Here is a 26,998-nt window from a genome sequence, read left to right on the forward strand (position 1 = left end):
ATTTGCAAACTTTCAAAAATTGGGTTTTACTCCAATATTGTCTGCGGCTTTTAAACACTGCTGCAAAAGCGACACTGTGCTCACACCGTCCCTTGAAAGCACCCTGCTAACTTTCCAAACCACGTTCCCTTACACAGGCAGCAACCCCCCAGAAAACTAACAAGCTGAAAGGTGGTAGCACACACACACCAAACGCAAGCAGGAATACAAACCTCTCTTCCTTCGATAACCAGTAAATGCAGTTGTCATAGCTAGAGTACTCTTCCGTTTCAGCAGTTCCAATTACGGACTCCAATTTCATCCAAATAGGTGGCTTTTCTGTAGGAGTCTCCTTTATTTTTCCAGGATATTCCATTATTATTTCAGGAGAATCCTTTGCCTTGGGGGATTGAACTTTTAGACCAAATGCAAGACAAGAGGAGAGGAGGGAATGGCAGGCTCCAGAAGCTGAGTGCTTCTATAGTGCTTTACTTTCTACCAGCCAGAAAGGAAAAGTCCATCTGGTTAATCCGGCTGCATGTTATGGTTTAATGGGCGAGAATTTGATTTTATAATTTTGTACTTGCGCTTTCACACAATTTTGGGGTGTGGGTGGGTGTGGGTCTGTCTGCTTCACACTACACGGAGAGACTGTTAGAGGAAGAGGCATCAAGCTGCCAAACAGAAAACATGGCACTGGAGCCAAACAACAGTTTGACCTGCCGGAGTGGAGCTAGGTCCAGCCTTGTAGCTGCTGAGATGTCATACCCTGGACTGTGGACTTTGCAACCTTGAATATCAGGGCAGAGGGAGATGGAACATCTCCCTGTCTGCTGTGAAGACAAAAGGGTTATGTCATGGGCACAGGCCTCTTCCTGTTCAGTAGCTTCAAGTCCCTCTACCAAGGTCACTTCCTGGCTTAGCATCCCAGCCTTGCTGTAGCCTTGCTTCCTATCTGGGTACATCCTGTTTGCTCTCACTGTGTTCATTTGGCTTTGCTCTGCATATGTTTACTAAATAACTTGGGATGAATCATGATTCCTTGGGAAGACCGTGCAGCCTGAGGCTGTGTTTATATGGCTCTGATTTTTTTTTGGGGGGGGGGATTTGTAACCCTCTCTGATTTTTCCTCTGAATATTGCCACACCCGACTGATTTTACCCCTGCTGGAGAAAAGACATGACTTCAGCAGGGCATTTTTTTCCCAGCCAGAAGTCGCCAGAACTCAGTTCCAGCGCCTCTCAGGTGAACACCAATGCCATTATAAGCGAACAAGGGAGGAGTTCATAGTGAGTTCCCGCACCTCTTTTTCTAGAAAAATAGTATTGGACTACAGATATATTTTTCTCCCAAGGAGGTTAGAGCAGCTTGAAGGGCGATTTCCAGGGGTTAAGCTGAACAAGAGGGAAAGGGCTTTGAAATATCCTCTGCCCCCTGCCTGCTCCCATCCATTGTCAGCCTCAGCAATTGGAGAGAACATTTCACAAAGATTCTTAAAACTGCATAGGATGTGTAGTTTTACCCTCATCTGAGGTATCCAGAACATGCTCCGTCTTTCATTACTTGTTCACTCACACCACAACTCCCGATAGGGCGTGATGAAAAATGAAAAGTTTCTATGAGCTAGAAAGCAGCTTACTTCTCCTCCTCTTACTGGTAGTGACTGCGATTGCATCATAGCAGAAAGCAAACAGCTGGCTCTGGGTCACCCCTTGCAATGTGGGCCCTGAGCTGAGGTCCAGTTTGCTCAGCCTCTGAACGTGGCAATGCTTGATTGGATGGTCTGTGTATGTCACACGGTTTCTGATGACATCCAACCAAAACAAACATTCTTGTCTGACCAGTTCATTAAGTAGAAAATGGAGAAGGGAGCCTCGTTCTAGTCAAACCAATAGCAGACATGCTAGCTCTGTGTTAGGGAAATGTAAAAACTCCTAGTACATTTTAATCAAGGCAGTTGAAGCATTATCTTATCAGAAAACAATTTAGGCAGCAATTCTATATATGCTTACCTATAAGTCCTCCTGGACTCAGTAGGGCTAATTCTGCATAGATATGCCTAGAATAGTACTATAAATGTCAGAAATGGTTTAAAAGAAAAAAACCCTCCTCCTCCTCCATCTCCATAGCTGTATGTCTGCAAGGCAAACAAGCAGGAGGATGACAATGGTGCCTAGTGGTTGCAGGAGATCCCAACAACTAGCAGCCCCTTACCTTTCTCCATGTATCTTGGGGGTCCACTGGGCAAGATCCCCTGCAAAGCAAGTCCACATCCCATAGTACTTAGGGCTGGGAGTGATTATTATTGGGTGTCTCAGTAGCCCCCTTTCCAGAAGGATCCATGTGCACTGGCAGAGAAAGGGGTGTGTGGTGGGGGGTGGTTTTTCCCAGGTGTCACTGCTGAGGAGGGTGACAAAATGCTGGGCGGCACTCACCGCGGGGAATGCAGTGTGCTCGAGCCACGCATCTCTCCTGGGAGTGACGCGATGGCTTCGGCGCCCACAGGCTCTGCACTGCCCCAAATGGTCTGCCCGCTGCCTCCCCCTCAGCTGTAGGGCGGCTGAGTGGGAGGAGGAGGCAGGCTCCTTGGAGGCCCCATGGAGTGTCCTGCCCCAGCTCACACCGCCCAGGCACCAGATCGGCTTGCTCCGCCGCTGTCCATGCGCAGGGCTTCAGATTGATCATGGACGCTGTAGAGCTGTTTGGAGAGCTGCGGCAACCTATGTGTGTGGGGCAGGGGTTTGACTGCCAGCCCCAAATGTTTTGAACAGTATTCAGCAATTTTATATCTGAAGCAATCATTCTCGGATGGGTGGGCAGAATAGGATGTAATTTCCATCTAATTTCTACTTTAGAAATTCATGCTTCAGTCCATCTTTAGCAGTTTGGAGCCTATAGCTGCACTATGTTGGCAAATGTGGAAGATGAGATGGCCGTCCTAAGAATATTGGAATTGTGCAAGTGTGAAAGGATATGCTTCAGCAAGCCATTCTGATTTGGAAAGGAAAGGAAAGGAAAGGAAAGGAAAGGGAAAGGAAGGGAAGGGAAGGGAAGGGAAGGGAAGGGAAGGGAAGGGAAGGGAAGGGAAGGGGAAGGGGAAGGGGAAGGGGAAGGGGAAGGGGAGGGGAGGGGAGGGGAGGGAAGGGGAAGGGGAAGGGGAAGGGGAAGGGGAAGGGGAAGGGGAAGGGGAAGGGAAGGGGAAGGGAAGGGAAGGGAAGGGAAGGGAAAGGGAAAGGGGAAGGGAAGGGAGGGGAAGGGGAAGGGGAAGGGGAAGGGGAAGGGGAAGGGGAGGGAAGGGGAGGGGAAGGGGAATGTGACAATCAACTGAGGCACTTCAGTATGACTCAGCGCACACGGACTGAATAGAATGGTGTGGGATTAGGGAAAACTGAAGGGATAATTTGGCCCTTTTGTCAAGTTCTTAGATGGCTGAGCCTCTTGGTGACAATAATTTACATATAAAGGTACATAGTACTCCATTGGATGTGCCTCAACTGATTGTCCTGTTCACCTTTCTTTTCTCCTTAGCTTTATCCAATTATAGTGCTTTGCATGTCTCTTCATCCTCAGGTTCTGAGTATATTTTAGGATGACAACAGCACCTCTTTTGGGGGGTGCCTAAAGATGCTGTCAAGCCTACATGCATACAGGTATAAATGCACATACAGTTTTGATCAGAACTGACACTTGAATGTGTGGACATGGACACAGGCCCAGGAGGCAGAATTTTGATTAAAGTACGGCCACTGGGTGCAATACAGTCATACTGGATGCGTCCCATGAACAGAGCCTCCGTTATCAGAAATTCATTTTCACAGCCACATATTAGTTTACTTCTGCAACATACCTTTTTCTTTCAGTTTCCCATTAGGTAGAAACATCTGGTACTCATTTTCTATTCTTCATCCTTCTGCTTGGTATGTGCGAAATTAGCCATACTATTCCAGGGAGGAATACTCTGGTGATAAAACTTAAAAGGCCTCCATCTGCTATCAACACTTGTTGGAGCAATTTACTATTATGCATCCCGGCAACTTCTTGACCGCAGTGAAAATTGCATTTTTGCAACTCATACTAATCCTTTAATTTGTACACTTCCACTTACCTTTTGATTATATTTTAAAAAAAAAAAGAAAAGAAAGAAATTAATAACATTAAATTGTGGGTATTTATCAGGGTCTCTCATGGGCTATTTAGACAAATCCATTATCAAATCTGGATAGTCAGCATGGACTATTTTGAGTTATGTTACGTCATAAAAATATTAATATCTATATCTATCTATCTATCTATCTATCTATATATATATATCTACTCTGTGGTTAAGTTTAAATGCTTCCTATGTTCCCTGAGCATTTTGTAATTTCCGCAGACACGGTGCCCTTTACGTTTAACCTCCATTTGTAATTAATAGTCTGCTTTAAGTAAATGGGAGATCCATTTACTCAAGGTTAAGCAAATACGGATAGCAGTTATGCAATATTAATAATCCAATCAGATACTCATTCTCAGTGGGAGGAATAGAGTTCAAGGTTTAACAAACTGCAAACTAGTTTGTAGCAAAGAAAGGCAGCAGGGGAGGGTGTGTTTTTTTAAAATAGTACTCTAGCTTAAAAAATATATGTACGTGACATGACTTCAAGCCTGCAACCTGGGAGGGCATCCTTTGCGACTTCACGTGGCCCAGAATTCTCTCCAGAGATATTTCTCTTGAACTTGGCTTCATATTTTACTCCCTTGAAACAGAAAGATCCCTGAATACCGTAGTTATAGAGGACCGGTTATCACTTTGCATTTTGTACTTGGTTAAGATTGCTAAAGAACAAAACTGCATGCAATTCTGATGCAACCCAGCAGTCATCTATATCATCTTGCTAAATAGCAAGGAGACTCTTTCGCAACACATTAGGTGAAGAGAGGCAGTAATGAGGCTACTGATGTCTGGGCATCAGTGTAAAGCATTTCACAAATACTAATGAAGCTGTTCAGTAGAATGAAGCATTTGCTGAATAAATCAGTTCTATCAATAAATTATTTTGCTGAGTTCCTTGCCTCTATTAGCAGAAGAGAGATCTGGTTTGTCAGTGCATCGGTGCTGTGCACCCTCTAGTGTTAGCCATGGAAATAAACTTTAATTCTTGATTTGCTTTCTGGAAATAGGTGGATTTTTCAGAGAGTAACTAAAAGAGAAGCACTATGGACCCATTAAATACAATTTTTTCAAGATAAGTAACAAATGTTAAACTCATTAGATCTCATTCTCCAAGGTAACTTTGAGGACTACGATCCTACCAAGTACCTTAATCAAATTTCCACCCAATTACAACATTTAATTATATTATTAACAAGTTTTTCGAGAGTCCCACCAAAGATGAAAATGTGAAGCAATCTGTCAACCCCTGCTTGAGCAATACTATCTACTTTGGACTGAGTTTGAATTGAGGCATGCAGGGGTAATGTGCCACCGACAGATAACATTTTATTGTGCTTTCTTTATTATTTTTTTATCCTAATTGATAGATAAAGTTATGGAAGAGGTTCAAGTACTGTGCCAATAATTTTCTGACAAAGATTCCTCTCCCATTCTCCCACCCCCATACACAGGGTAGCGTGGCATCCAAAACTGGCATTTAGAGGATATTATAAATAGATGTTGTTTCTTCAGCTAAAGGTCTGATATCATCTATTTATAATATCCTCTAAATGACAGGCATCTCTATGACCATGCTAGCTAATTTTCAGCAGCTACAAACTCTGTGTTCACAGATGTCTGCCAGCATGTGCAGCACAGTTCATACAATTCCATTCTATGTTATTTAAAGAGGGAGAGGAAAGTCAAAAATCCCATTGGTTGCTCAAAAGTCCCCACTTTTATATAAACCCTCTGCATCCTGCTACTTTGGAAAATTAACCGACTCAATTATTTTTAAATTCCAGGAATTCTCCACTTTTATCTAGCCTGCCATACGTTATCTGTGTTGAATCCTGTTGCTCACTTTAAAAAATGCTATGAGTATAGCAACAGAGGCATGTGAATTGCCTCTTGATGTGTATAAAATGTAATCCCCACCCCTTTCCTCGTTTTATATGAGCTATTAACTGCCAGTCTTCTATAGCTGAATTTTCATTTTCAAATAATATATGCCCAATGGAGAAGCTTAGGAAATTAAGTGGATTTCATGACAGAGGTATGTAACAGTAGCTACTACAATGCTATGCATCCTTGTCTAGGTGGTATTCTTTGGGGGTGTGATAATTTAGATTTTCTGCAGATACAAATACTTTTCTTATGAAAAGAGGCATGAGTTTATGAATCTTTTGAGCATACTTTATCAGTAGATAATGACTGCAATCCTAGGCACACTTACCATTTCGCAGTAACATCTAGTAAGACGCTGTGCTGTACTTGGTCTAGAAGTAAACAGTGAAGCAAGGCACTATACATTAAAATAGGGGAAATGTCTGTTAGTGCTACTTCCTGTAAAATTTTGAGTAATAAATGCTAATATTTGTCATTACTGCTTTAACCGATATTTTATCTCAATGCTTAGAGGCATATTCTAGATATGTAAACCTCTGTAACAAATGAATTAAATCTGGAAGTGCTACATTATGGCTTTTCCCTGCCATTCGGATCCACCTTGAAGCATCCTTTTCATTTGGTTTTGTAGGGAACCTATGTGCCAATAATTTTTCTTCTTGTCAAATGTTAAGGATTGTTGGAAAAAGCCAGGCTCTATTTAACCAGAAAACCACTGCCGTCTCTGGAAGAAAGGAAGAAGTATGATTATGAATTTGCAACTTCCACCTCATTCCATGGAGTGCACAATATTGTTCGTACAAGGAGCAAGAGCCGTAAGGCACTGTGGATGACAGTAGTCGTGGGCTCCATTTGTTTGGTTGCCTGGCAAATCGGCAGTCGTTTCGCCAATTATTTCAGCTGGCCCACAACAACATCGGTGGTAGTTCAGTATGTGGAAAACATAGAGTTTCCTGCTGTAACGTTTTGTAATCTGAACAGGTAAGGCACCGTTTACTTCCAGTAGGAATGGGCAAATGTGTTAATTTTGGTTCCTCTCAGTTTCTCATTCTTCCCATCTTCAGCCCAATTTTCTACATGAGTTTGTGAAGATTTTCTTCTTCTTTTTTTAAGTTCTATTGAAAAATTCATGAAAAATTCTTCCTCTATACACCTTTTAATATACAATTTTATATGCATTTCTGTATGTTATTTTCACTGATACACTTTAATATATTCATTTTTGTACACTTTAGTTGGCTGGAGAACTGCATTGCAAAATTCAGAAAAGTGTGAATTTGGAAGACTCTATGTGTGTTGGTTCACATGTTGTGTTGGAAGGTGCAAATTAAATAAGCCCACCTTAAAATGCAAATTACATTGAATTTCCCCTTAATTTCTATCCTTCTGCTAGATTTTCTATTAAGGTATATATAATATACATAGGTCTTCCATAAAATGCAATGCTATGACCAAATACCTGACTTGGGCTCCTTACTCTGTTTCTTTTAAAAGTTTTAAGAGCTGCTTTGGAATTATCCCTTGGAATTCAGGCTTAACCCTGCTTTTATGGTTTATGCTCACAGGTTCCAAACCCAAGCAGTAGCTAACCTGAGCGCCATTTTCTTCCTGTGGAGCATAGTGTCGGGAGTGCTACATTTGTTCGATACTAGAGAAACATTTGGCCAAGAGATAAAAGACTTCCTTCAGGGGAATCAAAATTTCAGCATCAAAGAATTCACAAGGAATAATGGTTTCTATCTCAACAACAGTACATTGTTGGATTGTGAATATTTTGGAGAGCCGTGTTATCCAGAGGTAATATTTTTGTTTCTATTATCAGAGGTAATATAGACATTGTGAGGGCATGTGAGTATGGAAACTTACAATCTAGTGATCACAATCTAGTGATCTGGAATGTATCACTTTCATATGGAGAGGAGACTGCATGTATGTACAAAGGACTAGATCGCATACGTTTTGTTGGGAGCTATTATTATGATACAAATTTTATTTCCTCAGTGGACATCCACCAATTGTGCGCCTCAAAGACCAGAAAATAGGTCTGTAATTGCTTGTCTAAGGCTTGATAAAGCTTAATGTGACAAAAATCAAAAGGATGCTTCAGAAAGTCTACACCTATGAATTTCATCCCATGTTTTAAAATTCTGAATGACTTGATCTGGTCTGAAAGTGGGAATAAGGCACTCAGAATTCTTCATTGTTTTGTTTCTTTGGGAGGAATTCATCATACACTTTTCCAAATGTTCTGTCAGTGCTGAGACAAGTATATGTCATACAACCTGTAGGTTGTAATATTCTCGAGTATGCATGGTTGACAAAGGTAATGTTTGAGATAGTGAATTGTTGTATTGGTTGTGTGAAACAGCTGGTGAGTGAGAGTGTATGCATGGTTGTATATATATATATTGTGTACTTTGAAATTCTATATTATTCTGCACTGTAATGCCCTCTGGTTTTATGTAAAACAAAAACCAAAAAGCGGATACTGTTTGTGTATTTTGTGAATCATTTGCTGGGCATTGTACTTATTGTTCGTGTAAATCTCTTTCAGATCTTTTCAATAGTAAATGGAATAAATAAACTTTTGACAGACACTGCTCTGAGGCATTTTGTTGCTTTGGGCAAAATTATAAATAGTTCCCAGGCCACCAATCAAAATGCTTGTTACCTGAGGCTGAAAATATGGTATAGACTTCCTTCCCCCACCTGGCAGTAAAAAATACAATGATAATAAATAAATAAATAACAGTTTTATGTTCCTTCATGACACCCTAAATCAGATGCCTGGGACATCCTCCTCATTCTGCCTCACCTTTTGGTAAGGCCAGCTTTTACCTCAGGTACGACCCTAGGAACCATGAGGAAGTGCAGCCAAGAGGTTAAATGGGTTTCACTTCACATTTTCATCCAAAATAAATCCAAATCTATAGCTACAGTTCTCTGTGAACATACTTAATATTTGGTGAGCTAATTCAATTTCTTATTTTCTTTAACTTTCTTCATGGAAGAACTTTGAACATGTCTTCACTGAATATGGAAACTGCTTCACCTTTAATCACATTAACATTCCAGCAAAAAGAAGAGTGAGTGCCTCTGGAAGGGGCTTGAGTTTGCTTTTCGATGTCAAACAGGTAGAGATATTCAAAATGTTTCTACAATGCAACCGCAAAACCTTGATGATAAAGGACAGGGCATGTGGGTCACTTTAATGGTACAAGTTCTTTGAAAACAAAGCAAAAAAATAGTAATACATACATGATTGAAGTTTCCCACAAAGTCAAATTTCATAAGTAAAATTTATGAAATCCCTAGAATATAATCTGCATCCTGAAACTGAATTTGAGTTGACAGATTTTGAATTGGTGTGAAATCTGATGTAGAGTCAGATGATAAGTGATATGGTGATGCATCGTGGATTACAAAACGGAGATGCTGCATATATGCTCTTATTTTTCTCTTAATGTTAATTATGGTAGTAGATAATTTTTTGCCAAGGCAATTCGCAGTTCAGTGTGACAGTGATCTGAAAATTATCCTCTGTAATTTTACTGTAACCCTTCAATGCCTTGTGTCCTAGGCAGAGTTCACCGACGACCCTGCTCTTGGTTTTGTTGATGTTGGCATCACATTTGCTATCCACTCACCTAAAGCACCTCCCCGATTTGATGGTTTAGGTATATCAACCCCAGTAGGAATGCATGCTCATGCTGCAATCCAACAGGTGAAGGTAAGCATTAGAGTAAGACACAGAGAAATGGAAATACAGTGGTACCTCGAGTTAAGTACTTAATTCGTTCCGGAGGTCCGTTCTTAACCTGAAACTGTTCTTAACCTGAAGCACCACTTTAGCTAATGGGGCCTCTTGCTTCCACCACACCACCGCTGTGAGATTTCTGTTCTCATCCTGAAGCAAAGTTCTTAACCCGAGGTACTATTTCTGGGTTAGCGGAGTCTGTAACCTGAAGTGTATGTAACCTGAAGCGTATGTAACCCGAGATACCACAGTATGGCTAGCCACTTTAAAGTCCAATAAACTGCATATGCAATCATCATTATTGATAATAACAATATTTAACAATATTAAAATATATATTTTCTTTTAATTGTCAAATAATTCTGTGTACATTGCGGCAGCCTTTGGCTATGTGCAATAAAACTGACTGAGACTGAGACTGAATATTAAAATACAATATTAAAAATCAATCAAAGCAATTAACCCCTAATGATTGACAACTTTAAAATATAAGCAAGACTTTAAAATGACAAGGCACACAGGAAGGATAAAAAAGCAGAGTAAAAACTTAATTTGATATAGTACTCCAGCTCAGTTCTATGTTCAAACTCCAATGTATACGTAGAGCTTCCTACCCAGAAAATCTTACCCATTCAGTTGCACACTGAGCATCCATCTTGAATCAGGAGAAATTGAAGCTAGCTGGGGCCAGTCAGGCTGTCCTCTGGGGGCAGCCCTGCAGAACAACAATCAAGTTTACTACCAAGTTTTTTAATTTAATTCAGTTTGGTCTGGTCCAACAACAACAACAACAAATCTTTTGCAGCAAACTGTGTATGTGTGGAGGTGGGAATGGAGGTGGTTTTTGTTCAATTAAAACTTGACAGTAGCAATGTATATAACGTATGTCGTGCCATTTCTGTCATTCAAGACAATTATTCAAGAATACCCTTGGGGAGAATGCAAGCCAAACATCAAACTTCAGCACCACAAGCTCTATAGCACCTACGGATGCCTACAAGAATGCAAGGCACGCCATATTCAAAACCAGTGTGGATGCTTACCGTTCATGCTCCCAGGTATAACTGGGCAGGTATAAGTTGCTTTATTTGTTTGCAGTGTTCAAAGAAATCCAACAAGAGTGTGCGGATAACAGCTTGGGGGGATGCCTCTAAGCCACTGCTTTTTTTCTTTAAAAATGTTTAGGGATACTCTCATTTTGACTCAATAAAATCACCATTTTATAGTTTAATCGGGAAAAATAAATACAGTAAATGGACAAAAGTACAAAGATTCCCAAAATGTTTAGGGGTATGCATCCCCCCAGAAAAAAAGGACTGCCTTTAGCCAATTTTGAGCTATCTGCTCACTAGTAAAACCTATGCACAAGCAGGGAGGGTGAAAAAAAGCAAAGGTCTGAAGTGACTCATGGCAGCTCCTCACACAATTTGGGACCCTTCTTGTGCAGGGTTCCTAACAGTACAAGGAGAAAGAATTCCCCAGTTCACCCTTTCACCCTTCCTGACTTGTAGGGCAATGGGAGGTGGGGCTTAGTGCTCCTATCCCTGCTCCCGTTGCACAGCATGCAAGCATATGACATTGCTGGAGAGTCTTTATGGATTACTTTCTGTGCAGGCAGAGCATCCCAAACTTTTTCCTGCTGCCTCTGAGCCTCTGCAGAGCGGTGGAGGTACTGCCACATCCACAGCCTGGCTGCTCATGGCGATGGTAGCAGAAGGCAAAAGGGCAGGCAGATCAGGCCCAATCCCTGTATCAGCTTCAGGTTACTGCAGATCCAGGCCAAGATTAGGACCAATGCCAGCTAGTATCAGCTGGGAGAGCAGCTTGGGATCCAGTGGATCCAGAGCCAGCTCAGTTTCATCCCTGCAGTTGGAATGGCCCATTTGGAGGCTTTCTGGCAGGCTCTGCTAGCAGGAATACCACCAGCATGCCTTTCACCCACCCAAATGTTCAAAGGGTGCATGTTCTGCACTGGCAGAGTGACAAAAGTATCACTCCATCAGTGGTGGCCAGAGGAAGGACAGCTGAACCAGCAGAAGCAATCAGTGCTGCTCGGCATAAGGAGGAGGGATTGAAATGTAGTCTCAGACAGCTTAGTTTCAAAGATAAGTCCTTAATTGCTTAAGGAATCACCTTGTGCATAAATGACAGCTGAATAATGAAACCATTAGGATAGAAACAGGCCACCTGCAGCCTAAGGGTAAATATAGCTCTCATGTACCCCTCACCTTATTTTCAAAAGCTCTCAGCAAGAATGATCTGTCTCTGCCCAAGCAGTCCTCCTGTGGAACAGAGAGAAAATGAGTTGGCAATAGGTGAATCAAGGAGCTAGCCTGCCCACCAGAGGTTCAGCTCTGCGTATCCAGTCCCTAACATACTACCATCAGATGATGTCATGATGATGATATGATGATGAATTGCATTTCTTACCTGCCCAAAGGTGTTCAGGGTGAGATACAGCCATATAAAAACACAACATTAAAATTGCTAAGAGGATGGGTACTAAAGATATATTTCTCAGGTGTCAAAAGCCAGGGTAAAATTAATGCAGCCTCAAATAGCAAAAAGATTGCCCATCCTCAGCTCAGGTGCTATCAGTGTTTCTACATGAGCTTCAGGTTGATACATACAGGTATCGAATTCTTTGCTTTACTTGCTGGGGTCACTTGCTTAGTGGTTATTATTGGTTTACCAAACAGATGGATTCAAATGTGTGTTTTGATACCTTTGTCTTTGTGTTTTTCTCTCCTTCCCCACTCCCTCTTCTTCACACCTGTTGAAAAGGAAATGGCACAGAATGTGACTTGGACAAATTTTACAATTGTGTTTCTCCTGAACTGTGTAAGTAAAGCCAAAGTCAAATACTAGAGCCTGCTTCATAGGTACCAGACAGGGCCATGTCACAGTGATTACGTCTGCAACTGGCAACCAGCTGGACAGTGGGGGTGGGGGCATGTCTCACATGTTTATCAACCTGTGGAATCCCAGTCACACAAAAGCATCATTTGCACCAGGATAGTGAGGCTTAGGGGGAAATCCCATAGCCTGGGATATTCTGCTGATGGGAAGCAAGGCTAGCCTCTGCAATGGCTAGCCTCTGCAACAGTTTATTAGGGAAAGGAGAGGACTTGATTTTTCTCAGAATACTTTAAATGATCTCAGCTGAAAGTTGTGTTTAGACAAACCATAAATAACATTCTAAATGTACTCTTCCAATCATCTGTACAGTTTTGGTTTGATTTCATAAGTTCCAAATGCTGAAGAAATTCAGTGTAAAATACAGGCACCTATTTTTAGTGGGAAATCACACACTACCATCTTTCTGCGACTTAGAATGCAAGGCTGCTGACTTCCGGTCGGCGCCAGCGTTTGATGGCGGTCCTAGCCTCGAGCTCCGAGGCAGGACTGCTCCGTAAGTTCGGGTCTTACCCGCTACGGCAAGCGGGGGACCCCTAAAATCACAGGCGCTGAAGCCTGTGAGCAAGGAGATTCGGTGGGCACCTTTGCGCCCCCCGGCATCGTGAAAGAGCCTTTTTAAAGGCTCCGGAGCGGCATCGGGGTGAGCGCGGTGCTGAGGATCGCTACCCAGCTTACGGAGTGAAGCCGCGTCGCCATTAACGGAGAGCGCCGATTCCTTTCTGAAACTAAAGATTGGCAACAACAATACCCGTGAGTAAGAACGCAAAATTAAAAACGGGACTTAAAAATCTAGAAGATTGGGCTGAAAACGGGAAGGCAAAAATTAAGGAAGTCAGCCTCCCGGATCTGCATGATTAACGGAGCAATGAAAGACTGAGCTGTGATTAAACGGACTTTCCTCTTAACTCTTATTAAACCAGACATCGAAAGGATCTCCCCCCTGTAGTGCAGGAGAAGGGGGGGAGGAAACAGAATTAACTTAACCTGCAAAAGAAAGGGATAAGGTATAAAAAACCTCTGCTGCTGATACTTCTGGTCAGGCTGCCGGAGCAGCGATCGCCTGAAAAAAGGAACTGTCAAGTGAGCTGTCAAAGGACAGCGGCTACAAAATAAGACTTATTTTGAAACATACTCGGGACTTTGGTGGATTACAATTTTAACAGTAAAGTGCTACAAACTAAAGACTTTTAATGGGACTTTTGCCTTTGGACTTTCTGTTTCTTTGTTCTGGGTGCCTTTGGATGGTTACAATTTCCTCCTCTAGAGGGCTTTAGCTACATTACGGAGTATCCAGTGGGATTTTCCACTTGCAACTTTCCTGTGTGAATGACCTTGAGTTATGAGCAACCCGCCAGAAGAGATTTCAACAAGAAGTAAAACAAAGCAGGCTCAAAAACAAGCTCAAAAAAGAGGCTCCTTATCAGGAGCAGCAGCTGCACAAGAAAAAATAACAGCAGCATCAATGGAGTCAATGACACAGGCCCTGCTTAAAATAAATCAGTCACTAGAAGTACTCACCAAGCAATCTGCAGAACTCACTAAACAGTCTACAGAGAACTCAAAGAAATTGACGGAGTTGACAACAAGACTAGACCTGAATACAACAACAATTTCATCTAATACAGATTCTATAAACCGTTTGGTTCAAGAATCTACGGAAACAAGGAAAATAGCTGAGAGTGCTAGGTCCACTGCTGAAGAAACCAAAGGAAAGTTTGCGCCTATTGTAAAAAAAGTACATGAACATGATTCAGCATTAGCCCTACTAGAACTGGAAAGGAAAAGTAAGAATCTGAAATTAAGACTGGTTCCAGAAGAGGAAGAGGACAAGCTCGGGGAATTCCTTACAGACAAATTTCAAGACTTCTGGAATGATGAGCTAGATGGAGAGGAAGATGAATTTATGATAACCTCAGCCTTTCGGATTGGCAGGAAGCAAGGGAAGAAGCCAAGAGATTGTTTAATTACCTTAGGATCAAAGGAACAAAGAGACAAAATATTGAACCTACATTTCCAGAAGGCCTTGGTCATTAAAAATTCTCAGATTCAAATCTTTAAGGATATTCCTAAATACTTTTTGGAGGTTAGATCTCAATTTAAAGAACTAGTTGATCTACTTAAGAAGAATAACATCCCATTTAGGTGGGAATTTCCACAAGGGCTGTCCTTTAGCTACAAAGGGAAGAAAATTAAAATAAAAACAAACCAGGATAAAGAGATCTTTTTGGAAAGAAATCAAGAGGATCTTCAGAAAGGAACTGTCAGCGAGGAGGAAGTACCGGACATCTCAAATCTATCATTTGGACTGAACCGAGCACCGACCGAGGAGGAACAACAACTTGGTGCAGTCGGTGGAAGGTCTACCCAGTAATCAAAATGTCTCTGCAACTCTTCAGCTGGAACTGCAATGGTTTGAACCACCCTCGAAAAAGGGGCCAAGTATTTCATTTATTAAAGAAGGAACATCTAGACGTAATCTGTTTACAAGAAACTCACATTGCCAGGATACATAGAAAACTTTTAACAAACAAGAGATTAGGACAAGAATTTATATCATCAGATAGAGTCAAGAAAAGAGGAGTTGTGATTTATGTCAAGGAAAAATTTGAACCAAAATTGATCTTTAAGGATGACCAAGGAAGATACCTGGCAGTGGAAATCCAAATTTATGGAGAAAAAATATTGATTGTCGGAGTTTATGCACCAAATGAGGGGAAGGCTGAATTCTTTAAGAAGTTGCATGAGACTTTAATGGACTTTTTGGACTTTAAAATTATAATGATGGGTGACATGAATGGAGTCGTCTCTACAAACATGGATAAGGCCCAAAGACAAACAATATCTAATGACGGAAGACTACCAAAGACTTTTTTTGACCTGACTGACACTATGGATCTGATCGATATTTGGAGAACTAGGAACCCTCTGGAAAGGGAGGGGACCTTTTTCTCTGAAGCAAAAATGACATGGACTAGAATTGATCAAATATGGATTTCTAGTAATCTGGCATCAAAGGTTAAAAAAACAGAAATCTGCCCAAAGACCTGCTCTGACCATAATGCTGTCAAGATGGAAATGAAACTGACATCAGCTGGAACCTTTAGATGGAGAATGAATGACACTCTCTTTGGAGATGGGGAAATTTGCAAAAAGGCCCAAGAAACACTTAAAGACTACTTTGAGATCAATTTGAGATCAGACACAGAAAAAAGAATCATTTGGGACGCAAGTAAAGCCGTGATGCGTGGCTTCCTAATACAACAGAATTCAATAAAGAGGAAAAAGCAGAATGAGAAGAAAGAGAAAATTTGGAATCTAATAAAAGAAGGGGAGAAGAAATTGAGATCTAAGCCTAAATCCCAGGAGATATTAAGAGAAATAAAATTCTATCAGACACAATATATGGAATTGACGAACCAGGAAATAGAATGGAAAATTAAACAAATGAGACAAAAGACTTTTGAATCTGCAGATAAATGTGGGAAGCTACTGTCTTGGCAACTGAAAAAGAGACAAAAATTGAACACAGTGACATCACTCGAAGTAGATGGGAAGTCTATTAATAAACCAAATGAGATAAGTAATTGTTTTCAAAGTTTCTTTAAGAAATTATACAAACAAGGGCCAAAAAATGAACAGGAGATAGAAGAATTTATTGGAAAATACGGACTATCAAAAATCTCTGAAAACAACAGAAGGAGTTTAAACGAGAAAATTACAGACCAAGAAATAGAGAGTGCCATCCAGGATATGAAGCTGGGAAAATCACCAGGACCAGATGGATTAACTGCGAGATATTATAAAGTATTGAAGGATTGGTTAATACAACCACTGAAAGAAGTCTGCAACCAAATTTTGGAGGGGAAAAAGGCCCCCGAATCGTGGAAGGAAGCATTCATCTCACTTATACCAAAGACAGAAACTGAGAAACATCAAGTCAAGAATTACCGCCCTATATCACTTTTGAATGTGGATTATAAAATTTTTGCAGACATTCTAGCAAAAAGATTCAAAAAAGTGCTGTTAGAGGAGATTCACAGGGACCAAACAGGCTTTCTACCAGGCAGGCATTTGTCAGACAATGTGAGGAATATTATAGATATTCTAGAACTTTTGGAAACTGACATAAATAGAAAAGCTGTTTTGATTTTTGTGGATGCAGAGAAAGCCTTTGACAATATTTGTTGGAGTTTTATGAAGAGGAATCTCCAAGGAATGGGGGTAGGCAAGAACTTTGAAAATGGTATAAGTGCAATTTATTCTGAGCAAAAGGCCAAACTTATTGTAAATGGTATGGTTATGGATGAAATTCCAATAGAGAAAGGGACACGACAGGGATGCCCAATTTCCCCTCTATTGTTTATATCGGTACTGGAGGTTTTCCTTAACATGATTAGAAGAGACCAGCTGGTTAAAGGTATACAGGTCGGAACTAAACATTATAAGCTAAGAGCATTTGCAGATGACCTAGTTTTGACACTACAACAGCCAGAAACTAGCACAAAAAGAGTTTTGGAACTTATTGAAATATTTGGTCAGGTAGCAGGTTTTAAATTGAATAAACACAAGACAAAGGTGTTGGAAAAAAATCTCACGGTGGGGGAAAAAGATAGTTTTCAAAGAGAAACGGGTTTGGAAATTACTAAAAAGGTAAAATATCTGGGGGTGAACTTAACATCTAAAAATGTGAATCTATTTAAAGATAATTATGAGAAATGCTGGGCTGAAGTGAAGAAAGATTTCGATATATGGTCAAGATTGAGACTTTCCTTGTTAGGCCGAATTGCTGTAATTAAGATGAATGTATTGCCGAGATTGTTGTTTTTGTTCCAGACATTGCAAATTTTAGATAAGATGGACTGTTTCAAGAAGTGGCAGAAAGATATATCTAAATTTGTCTGGCAGGGCAAAAAACCCAGAATTAAATTCAAGATTTTGACTGATGCAAAGGATAGAGGGGGCTTTGCCCTGCCGGACTTAAAACTTTATTATGAAGCAGCAGCTTTTTGCTGGCTGAAACCATGGCTACTTCTTGAGAATACAGATATTCTGGACTTGGAAGGTTATGATAATAGTTTTGGTTGGCATGCATATTTATGGTATGACAAGGTAAAGGTACACAGAAATTTTAAAAATCATATTATTAGGAAAGCATTGTATAATGTATGGAATCGATATAAAGATTTGTTTGAAAGTAAAACCCCCAGGTGGCTGTCACCAATGGAAGCTAAGGCGGTAAAAAGATTGAACATGGATACAGACTGGCCAAAATATTGTGAAATTATAGAATATGATGGTGAAAAGTTGAAATTACAGAGTTTTGAGAAATTGAAACCTAAAGTCCGAGACTGGCTACATTATTACCAGATTAATGAAACTTTTAAGCAGGACAGAAAACTAGGATTTCAGAAGGAGAGGTCAAAGTTAGAAACAGAATTGTTAGAACCCAATACTAAGAATTTGTCTAGAATGTATAATCTGCTGCTAAAATGGAACACACAAGATGAAACGGTTAAATCAGCCATGATTAAGTGGGCACAAGATATTGGTCATGATATTATGTTTGCTGACTGGGAGCAGTTATGGACCACAGGTATTAAATTTACGGCATGTAGTGCCCTGAAAGAGAACATAATGAAAATGATCTATAGGTGGTACATGACCCCAGTCAAGCTTGCAAAGATATATCATTTGCCCAATAACAACTGTTGGAAGTGTAATGAATGTGAAGGAACTTTTTATCACCTTTGGTGGACCTGCCCAAAGATTAAGGCCTACTGGGAAATGATCTATAATGAAATTAAGAAAATCCTTAAGTGGACATTTGTAAAGAAACCGGAGGCTTTTCTCTTGGGCATGGTCGGCCAATTGGTACCAAAGAAAGATAGGACCTTTTTTATGTACGCAACAACAGCAGCAAGAATCCTTTTGGCGAAGTATTGGAAGACTAAAGAATTACCTACTCTGGAAGAATGGCAGACCAAGGTGACTGAATTTATGGGACTGGCAGAGATGACCGGCAGAATCCGTGACCAGAAGAAAGAGACAGTGGAGGAGGACTGGAAAAAATTTAAAATCTATCTTAAAAATTGTTGTAAAATTTCGGAATGTTAAGATGTCAGGGGATTGGACACTAAGAATTACAGCTATAAATCGAAATTTATAAAGCAGAAACTCTTTTTAAAGAGAATTAAATATAAAAATGGGATGAAGAATTGCTAAAAATTTTGAAATTTGGATGCAGTGAAGGGGAGGTTTGGGGAAGTCGCATTATGTTTGTTTTGTTTTTTCTTTATGTTGTAAAATCAATAAAAATTATTATAAAAAAAAAAAAAAAGAATGCAAGGCTGCTGACATAGATTCAAATTATCACCAAATCCTGCAATATAATATAATATTTATTATGCTTTATTAACTCATTTGCTTGGGATGATAAACTCAATCTATTTTTTGTTGATTTCACTATGGCTGTTTGCAGTTGGTGGTGAACATGAAAGTCGCCTAGAGTGGGCATTTATGTTTGAAATTGGTTCCCATTTTAGATAAAATTGAGCTCGCAGGATTGTGTACAGCAGGAACACATAATTCCACTTGCCCTGTGCCTTGTGAGGAAACAGATTATCCAACCACTATTTCCTATTCAACTTTCGAAAGTGAAAAGGCTTTGAAATTTCTTTCTACAAAGCTGAAGAAACGTCCAGAATATATCAGGTACTTTTCTTCTTCATTGTCATGCTGTCAAGAAATGTGTTTTACACAAGAGCAACCTTTATTAACCAATTAGGGCCAGTCATGGACGACTCGGGTTGCGGCGCTCACCTCGCTTTACTGGCCGAGGGAACCGACATTTGTCTGCAGACAGTTTTTCTGGGTCATGTGGCCAGCATGACTAAGCCGCTTCACAGAACAGCACACAGAAATGCTGTTTAACTTTCTGTTGGAGCGGTACCTATTTATCTACTTGCACTTGACGTGCTTTCGAACTGCTGCTTTAGTATTAAGCAGTATATAGATATATGAAATAAATAATAAAATAGAAGCCTTTGAATTATAATAATTCTTTGGGTTCAACATCTCTTGAATATGTCTTCAGTCATGCTGGCCACATGACCCAGAAAAACTGTCTGCAGACAAATGTCGGTTCCCTCGGCCAGTAAAGCGAGGTGAGCGCCGCAACCCGAGTCGTCCATGACTGGCCCTAATGGTCAGGGATCCCTTTACCTTTAAACAATAAACTGGGAGAACTACAAGGTATGCAAGTCCTACTATCTGCCTTTTCGCTATATGAAAATTCACTTATCCAAACATAAATAATTATGCCCAAACCTTGCTATACACACCACAGATTCAGATATCTGAACAGCCAGAGTTTGCCTACTTCTTTTCTTCCTTGCTTGTTTATGCTTTGCTGGTTGGTGACAAGTAGGGAGCAAGCAAGATCAGACAGCAGGACAATTGTTTTTTCTTTGCCTTTCTTTTGCTGGTTGCCTGCAGCCATTACAGAAAGAACCCATTGAAAAAGCAGGGGAGAGATCAGAAAAAAAAATCCAGATTAGAAATGCTCCCATAGGAATCTTTGGAAATTGTGGACTCGTTATGTGAATGCTTGCCTAACAAATGATTTCCAGGCAACACATTGTGTTTGGAAAGCAGGACCTGTGTGTACAATATAATACAAAACTACAATATAGTACAATATAAAACAAGAAAATCTCCCAAAAGTAAAACATATAGCAGTAATTTTTAAAAACGTTTTGAGTCAGGGATCTCTGATCTCTTCACCCAATATCCCCACCCCCCACAAAAGCAAAAAAAATATCACTTCTGCAAGGGTAGTTATGTTGCCCTGCAACAGCAAAAACACAGAGGCACCTTTGAAAAAACCTAATAGATTTATGGTAACATAAGCTTATAAATCGCAGCCTCTTTAAAAATGTTTATAATCCAATATAAATTTTAAAGTTCACTCTTCTATAGATGAGGACTCCTTAGTTTATCTTCTTCATCACTGGAAAGGTCTCTGATTTTATCAACACTAAAAGCAGTTTTATTAATGATTATGTTATATTAATCTTGTGAAGACCAAACTACAGTAGATCTGTGCTTAGATCTCACATTTCCCCCTAATGTTAATTTAATGGAGCTGGAGGAGGCTATGGCTTGGGGGAAAGTTCTTAACTCTGTTCCTCCTGTGACATTTTCTAATCTACTATTAGCTCTACTTGGCAGCGGGTGGGACTAGAGGAATGCCCCCCCCCCATTGCCACTGCTCTGATCAAAATTGCACAAAACAAATGAAATGCCTAGAATTCTAGGTTAATTTTTTCCTTAAACTTTTTGATTTTTGTTATTTAGCTTAACTCTATAGTCGATTACTTCTCCTTTCAGGGATTTTCACGGCATTTCATTTGTTTTGTGTAATTTCTTGGTTCTGTGACTGTCTTTTTTCCACTGATCAAAATTGCAGCTGTTTTAATGAAAGTTAGAAATGCTATGGATCTTCCCCACCCTGTGCGATGGTGTCTTCATAACAACATTTTAATTTTACTCCTTCTGACATTTGATTACTGTTCACAAATGGGGTACTATCTAGCAATTAGTCACTGAAGCATGACAAATTACGGGGAAATGTTTCTGTTCCCAAGTGATTAACCAGTCAGGATCAAACAAACATATTAATGAGTTTAACATCATAAATTAACTAATAGTCATCCATTGATTTTTCAGAAACTTTAAAAGGTAGTTTCAACTATTTACAGCCCTATTCCAAATATGTATTGTGGTATTGCCTCAGTTACCTCAGGAAGCCCAGACTGTGGGATCCATTAGCAGGGTCATTATGGTAATTATAATGCAACAGGTTTAAAATGGAGAAGGTCCTTGAAGAAAGGAGTGAGTTGAGCCTTCATTTTTAGAGCTAGGATTGCCTAACACTGATTTATTAAACAAAATTTAATGGTTCAACTAAACGTTCATAAAAAAAGAAAACTATTAGCTCAAAATTTAAGAAATAGCTAGGTCAAGGTGAAGCACTCAAAGCTGGTCATCAGCAATCATTTGAACTGAGTAAGTAAATACTTACTATTTCAATGGTGTCATTTTTCATTGTTATCTAGTGATCCTAGGAATTTTAGTACATTTTCCTGCAACCAATGAGGGTTGCGACTAAGTGTACACGCAGCCCAGAGTTTCTGCTGACCGTATCTCTTTGGCACATGTACCTAAATGAAACATTCATGTTCCCAGGCATTTATCTGTTTGTCATATCCAAACATTATATTTTTAGATTCATATTTATTTTTTTAAAACCTGTAGATTTGTGCTAAAAAAACCCAAGGACATTATTCAGTCTTCCTGCCTACCTGGATAATCTGTTCTATGCATAAGAGTTGCCTGCTTCCTGTTGGAAGTTACCCTTCTTCCCACTGAGGTATTTCTTATGAGAAGACACAGGGGCTCATAAGAACTGTTTAGGCTGACTTTATAATATGTGAAAACACTCTTGAGTGTGCTGAAGAATCAAATTCTATGTTCTCTCCACCTCCCCACGATTTTGGATTATTGTTACTTTGTTTAAAGCATGAATAGTATTTTCTGCAGATGGTGATGGCTAGATTGATCATCATGATGATAATAAATAGCAATACAATTGCATAATAAAAGTGTGCCTTTATTATCCATAGGCGTAACCTTGTATATATTGACATTAGATATCATGATTTGAATTACAAAATGACCCGGCAGCAGAAGGCATTGAGTGTATCTGAGCTACTTGGTAAGTGACCCAAATGCACTTAAAACAACAACAACAAAAACCCTACATTTCTGTGTGATCACAATAATGAAGTAGTTGTTGACATAATTACTTCTATGCTGCATCACACTATCACTGTTTTCTTAATTAGCATTATTTGGATCATGAGATATAACTATCTTTACCAGCGGATGGTATTCAACAGTGGGCAGTATATAGTGGGTAGTATTTTTTTTTTACTAAGAATAGAATCAATAAACATTACTAAGTTAGGGTCATTAATTTCAGTGGGTCTACTCTGAGTAAAAAACAGTTGAATATCACCCAGTATTTCTATATACAGTATTTTTCGCACCATAGGACGCACTTTTCCCCTCCTAAATAGCAAGGGAAAATGTGTGTGCATCCTATGGAGCGAATGCAGGGGGGGAGGCAGGCGGGAAAAGCCCCCAAGAGCCGCACACAAGCTTCGTGTGCTCTTGCGGGCTTTTCCCCAGGAGGGAGAAGGGACTGACTGGCCGCATCAGTCCCTTCTCCCTCCTCGGGGAAAAGCCCCCAAGAGCAGCACCCTCTTTAAAGGCTGCGCGGCTCCTGCGGGCTTTTCTACAAGGTGGGGGAATCCCCCCACCTCCCAGAAAAGCCAGGAGAAGCCGCGCAGCCCCTTTAAAGAGCATGCGAGTTCTGCGGGAGGTGGGGGAAGCTGCAGCAGATTCCCTCCTCCCGGGCTCCCTTTGAAGCGGCAATGTGGGAGGGGAGCAGCTTACACTCGTGTAAGCAGCTCCTCTCCCACTTTCCTGCTTCAAAGCAACTACGGAGGAGGAAAGGAAGGGGACCATGGATCCTCCGCTGCTGACGGCTGCTGCGGATTCCCTCCTCCATGATTGCTTTGAAGCAGGAAAGTGGGAGAGGAGCTGCTTACACGAGTGTAAGCTGCTCCCCTCCCACTTTCCTGCTTCAAAGCACTCACGGAGGAGGGAAGGAAAGGGACCATGGATTCTCCACTGCTTGCGGCTGCAGCGGATTCCCTCCTACTGGGCTCCCTTTGAAGCAGCAAAGTGGGAGGGGAGCAGCTTACACTCGTGTAAGCAGCTCCTCTCCCACTTTGCTGCTTCAAAGTGGAGGGAATCCACTGCAGTTGCGAGCAGAGGATCCATGGCTCCGCTTCCTTCCTTCGAAGCGGGCATGCAGGGAGGAAAGACGGCAGGAAATAGATGCCAGGCAGGAAGACACAACCACACTTTGACCACTGGAAAGTCCACTTCAGCCTCCCCAGATTTCCACTGAGACGGCCAGGCTAATCTCGATGGCCATAAGTCAGGCTCAGCATTATTAACTGGACTTAGATAAGCCATGGTTCCCCTTCCTACCCTCCTCTGAGGCTTGATTTAAAGCAGCAAAGCGGACAGGAGCCACCTGCTTTGCTGCTTTAAATATTTTAATGCAACATTTTATTCAGAATATTTTTTCCCGTATTTTCCTCCTCTAAAAACTAGGTGCACCCTATGGTCAGGTGCGCCCTATGGAGCGAAAAATACGGTAATATGTTTCTATTTGTTTGCTAACAGAAGAATCAAGTCTTGTATTACACTAGGTTACAGCACAATAATATTTACAGTGGTGCCCCGCAAGACGAACGCCTCGCAAGACGGAAAACCCGCTAGACGAAAGGGTTTTCCGTTTTGGAGGCGCTTCGCAAGACGAATTTCCCTATGGGCTTGCTTCGCAAGACGACAGCCCATAGGGAAATCTCCGGGACAGTGGGGAAGCGCAGCTCGTCTTCCCCGCTGTCCTCGGACCTCCTCCGAAGCCTGGCGGCGGGGCGGGGACACCTCCTCCCGCCGCCGGGCTTCGGAAGGATGCCCCGATGCCGGGCGGCGAGGCGGGAACGCCTCCCCCCGCCGCCCGGCATCGGAACGATGTCCCGAAGCCGAGCGGCAGGGCGGGAAAGTCTCCCCCCGCCGCCCGGCATCGGAACGATGTCCCGAAGCCGAGCGGCGGGGCGGGAAAGTCTCCCCCTGCCGCCCGGCATCGGAACGATGTCCCGAAGCCGAGCGGCGGGGCGGGAACGCCTCCCCCCGCCACCCGGCTTCGGGGCGGGAAAGCCTCCCCCCGCCGCCCGGCTTCGGGGCATCGTCCCGATGCCGGGCGGCGGGGCGAGAAAGCCTCCCCCTGCCGCCTGGCATCGGAACGATGTCCCGAAGCCGGGCGGCGGGGCCGCGAAGCCTGGGCACGCTGGCAACTCTCCGCAAGGAGCGCTCCCGCTGCTTGCGGAGAGGTCCGCGAAGCCTGTCCTGGACCTCTTCTGAAGGCAGGCGGGGGGCAAAAGTCTTTGTCCCCCCTGCTTGCCTTCCCAGGGGCTTTTAAATCGCCCGGACAGCGGAGAAGTCCTCCGCTGTCCCGGGCGATTTTAAAATGCCGCCCGCCAGAAGAGGTCGGGGGAAGGCGGTTTCCATAGGAACGCATTAATTGATTTTCAATGCATTCCTATGGAAAACCGTGCATCGCAAGACGAAAAACTCGCAAGACGAAGAGACTTGCGGAACGAATTAATTTTGTCTTGCGAGGCACCACTGTATTTAGAAGTAATTTCCACTATGTTCAATAGGTAAGTGTGTATAGTATTTTAGTTTCACTTTGGACCCACAGAAACCTGTAGAAGTTATTAATAGATTTCAACAGGGTTGCATAACGGAAGTGGTCGTTCTGGTGAGTATTTTGTATCTGAAGCACAAAATTTATTGAGTTTTGAAATGGATCTTATTCAACATTGTGCAAGTACATTTCTGTTTCAGCAAGGGACTTCCCCTTGCTCTCTGGCCCTCCATCCAAATGCTTTCTGGAATGTTCTGGAGCATATTTGGGGGGCATGTTGGGGTTACAGGAGGGAGGATAGGAAGGGGAAGTCCCATTGTGATGACATAAGTCCATTTCATTAGAGGGCAGCCACAGTTGGCTTTCACTCAGTGTGTCAGTAATTTCAAGACTGAAGGCTAGCATCCCAATCCTGAAGACATTTAGATAGAATTAAATCATACTAATGCCGATAGAATATAGAGGCACAGAATTGCTGGACCAATCTCTCTGTTTCTTTCATTACAGCTGATGTTGGTGGCCAACTTGGTTTGTTTTGTGGAGCCAGTATGATTACGATCATAGAGGTTGTGGAATATATTTTCACCAACTTCTGTTGGATGTGTGTCTTTCTTCTACTGAAAGCACCAGAAGTGCCCAACTGGAATACAACAGATCAGAATGCACAAACACACAAAAGAAGAATACAAGAATGTTAAGGGCTTGCAGAAAGGGAATGGAAGAAGGTGAAATTTTCTTTTCAGTAAATGGCATTTCCTTCTGAAAATAATGCAAGATAAAACAGTATTCAGTTCATACTTATTTCTCTGATGCAAGTCCAGAAAACAGATATTAGGGAAGGCAAGTATTTATGAATGCAGGGCTTGCTTATCCTGGTAGTCTGCACCATCACGGAGAACACAGAATTTCCTCGTGTACAATAGAATTCACATTAGTCCACATTTATGTCAGTGGGATGTAGGTGTGCCTAATTCTCATTGGAGTGCACAAAATGACATTCCCCCATCCCAACTTATAATTGGTTCACTCTCTCTAAGTTTTATTGGATAACTTTCCTAGGAAACTGAGTGGGGTGGGGTGTCCTAGAATTCTCCTAAGCTTGGAAAGGTCCTCCACCATTGCTATCCCTCTGGGTGGTAGCTTCCTTCCCCACCTGCCCTGCTCCTTTCCAGCAATTTCTCAACTGAAGAGCCAAAATTGGCCAAGACAAGACTGATGGAGGTCATGGATTCAATATGAATTACCTTGGTTCTCGTCTCAAATGAAGGCATCTGAGCATGCCCATGTTGATAGGAGTTCTTGAAATGGCCATTTTTATTTCTGAAGATGTATTTATCAGGAGGGCAATTGTACAGCTAAAGCGCATGACACAGCTTCCATGTATCCTGCCACTTAAAGGCTAGCGGGTGTTCAAAAGGATGCCTCTACCTCCATCCTTCGGTAAGGAAGTTCCTTCTCATTCAGTAGTCAAGATGGGCATGAGATGTAGTCATGTAGTAAATTCATGATTATTAGATGTACAGCTGAACACATAATAGGCATATGCACATGTGAGCATGATTGGCACAGGAGTGTGTATTTGATGATGCAAGACTGTACTAATGAACCTGATAAAGGTGCAAACTGAAATTATAATTCACTGTGAATTCTGCTTCATTTGGGGTAGTCTGCTAATTTTCGCATGCAAAAGTCAAGTTGGACTAGCATAGCAAACTGCAGACCAATAATGCTCGCTGTTGGGTGAAGGTCATGAGTCTACACAGAAGGAGACTCACTAAATCACTCTGTCACTGCTAAATGCTATGTGCTCATGCTTCCATAGAGATATAGGATCTCAGGCATCTCCACCTGCTGCCTTTTCCTCCTCCTGCCTTTCCTTAGAAGCCTTATATTGAGTCAGACCTTTTGTCCATATAACGCAGTCTTGTCCACACTGGCGGCTGCAGCTCTCTCCAGG

At 41.6% G+C, this 26,998-nt stretch overlaps 1 protein-coding gene and 1 long non-coding RNA gene across 3 annotated transcripts in view; both read left to right on the top strand.

Moving 5' to 3' along the window:
- The window catches only part of LOC309349509, a 362,599-nt gene that overhangs the window by 116,980 nt on the left and 218,621 nt on the right, over positions 1-26,998 (top strand). The window lies entirely within an intron of this gene.
- ASIC5 (acid sensing ion channel subunit family member 5) lies at positions 949-26,690 on the top strand. Of its 2 annotated transcripts, none has more exons than XM_081875370.1 (10): positions 949-1,268; positions 6,694-7,000; positions 7,585-7,816; positions 9,031-9,153; positions 9,600-9,749; positions 10,687-10,834; positions 12,561-12,617; positions 19,238-19,406; positions 22,379-22,470; positions 25,549-26,690. In XM_081875370.1, exons 2-10 carry the CDS (start codon positions 6,849-6,851, stop codon positions 25,737-25,739), a joined length of 1,314 nt encoding a protein of 437 aa, XP_081731496.1. In that variant the 5' UTR covers positions 949-1,268; positions 6,694-6,848; the 3' UTR covers positions 25,740-26,690. The 2 variants fall into 2 exon arrangements, with proteins under 2 accessions (XP_081731496.1, XP_081731495.1); XM_081875369.1 differs by lacking the exon at positions 949-1,268 and adding an exon at positions 4,754-6,167.

The sequence above is a fragment of the Podarcis erhardii genome (assembly GCF_964252035.2).
Source record: "Podarcis erhardii genome assembly, chromosome: 9".
In the NCBI taxonomy this organism is placed as follows: domain Eukaryota; kingdom Metazoa; phylum Chordata; class Lepidosauria; order Squamata; family Lacertidae; genus Podarcis; species Podarcis erhardii.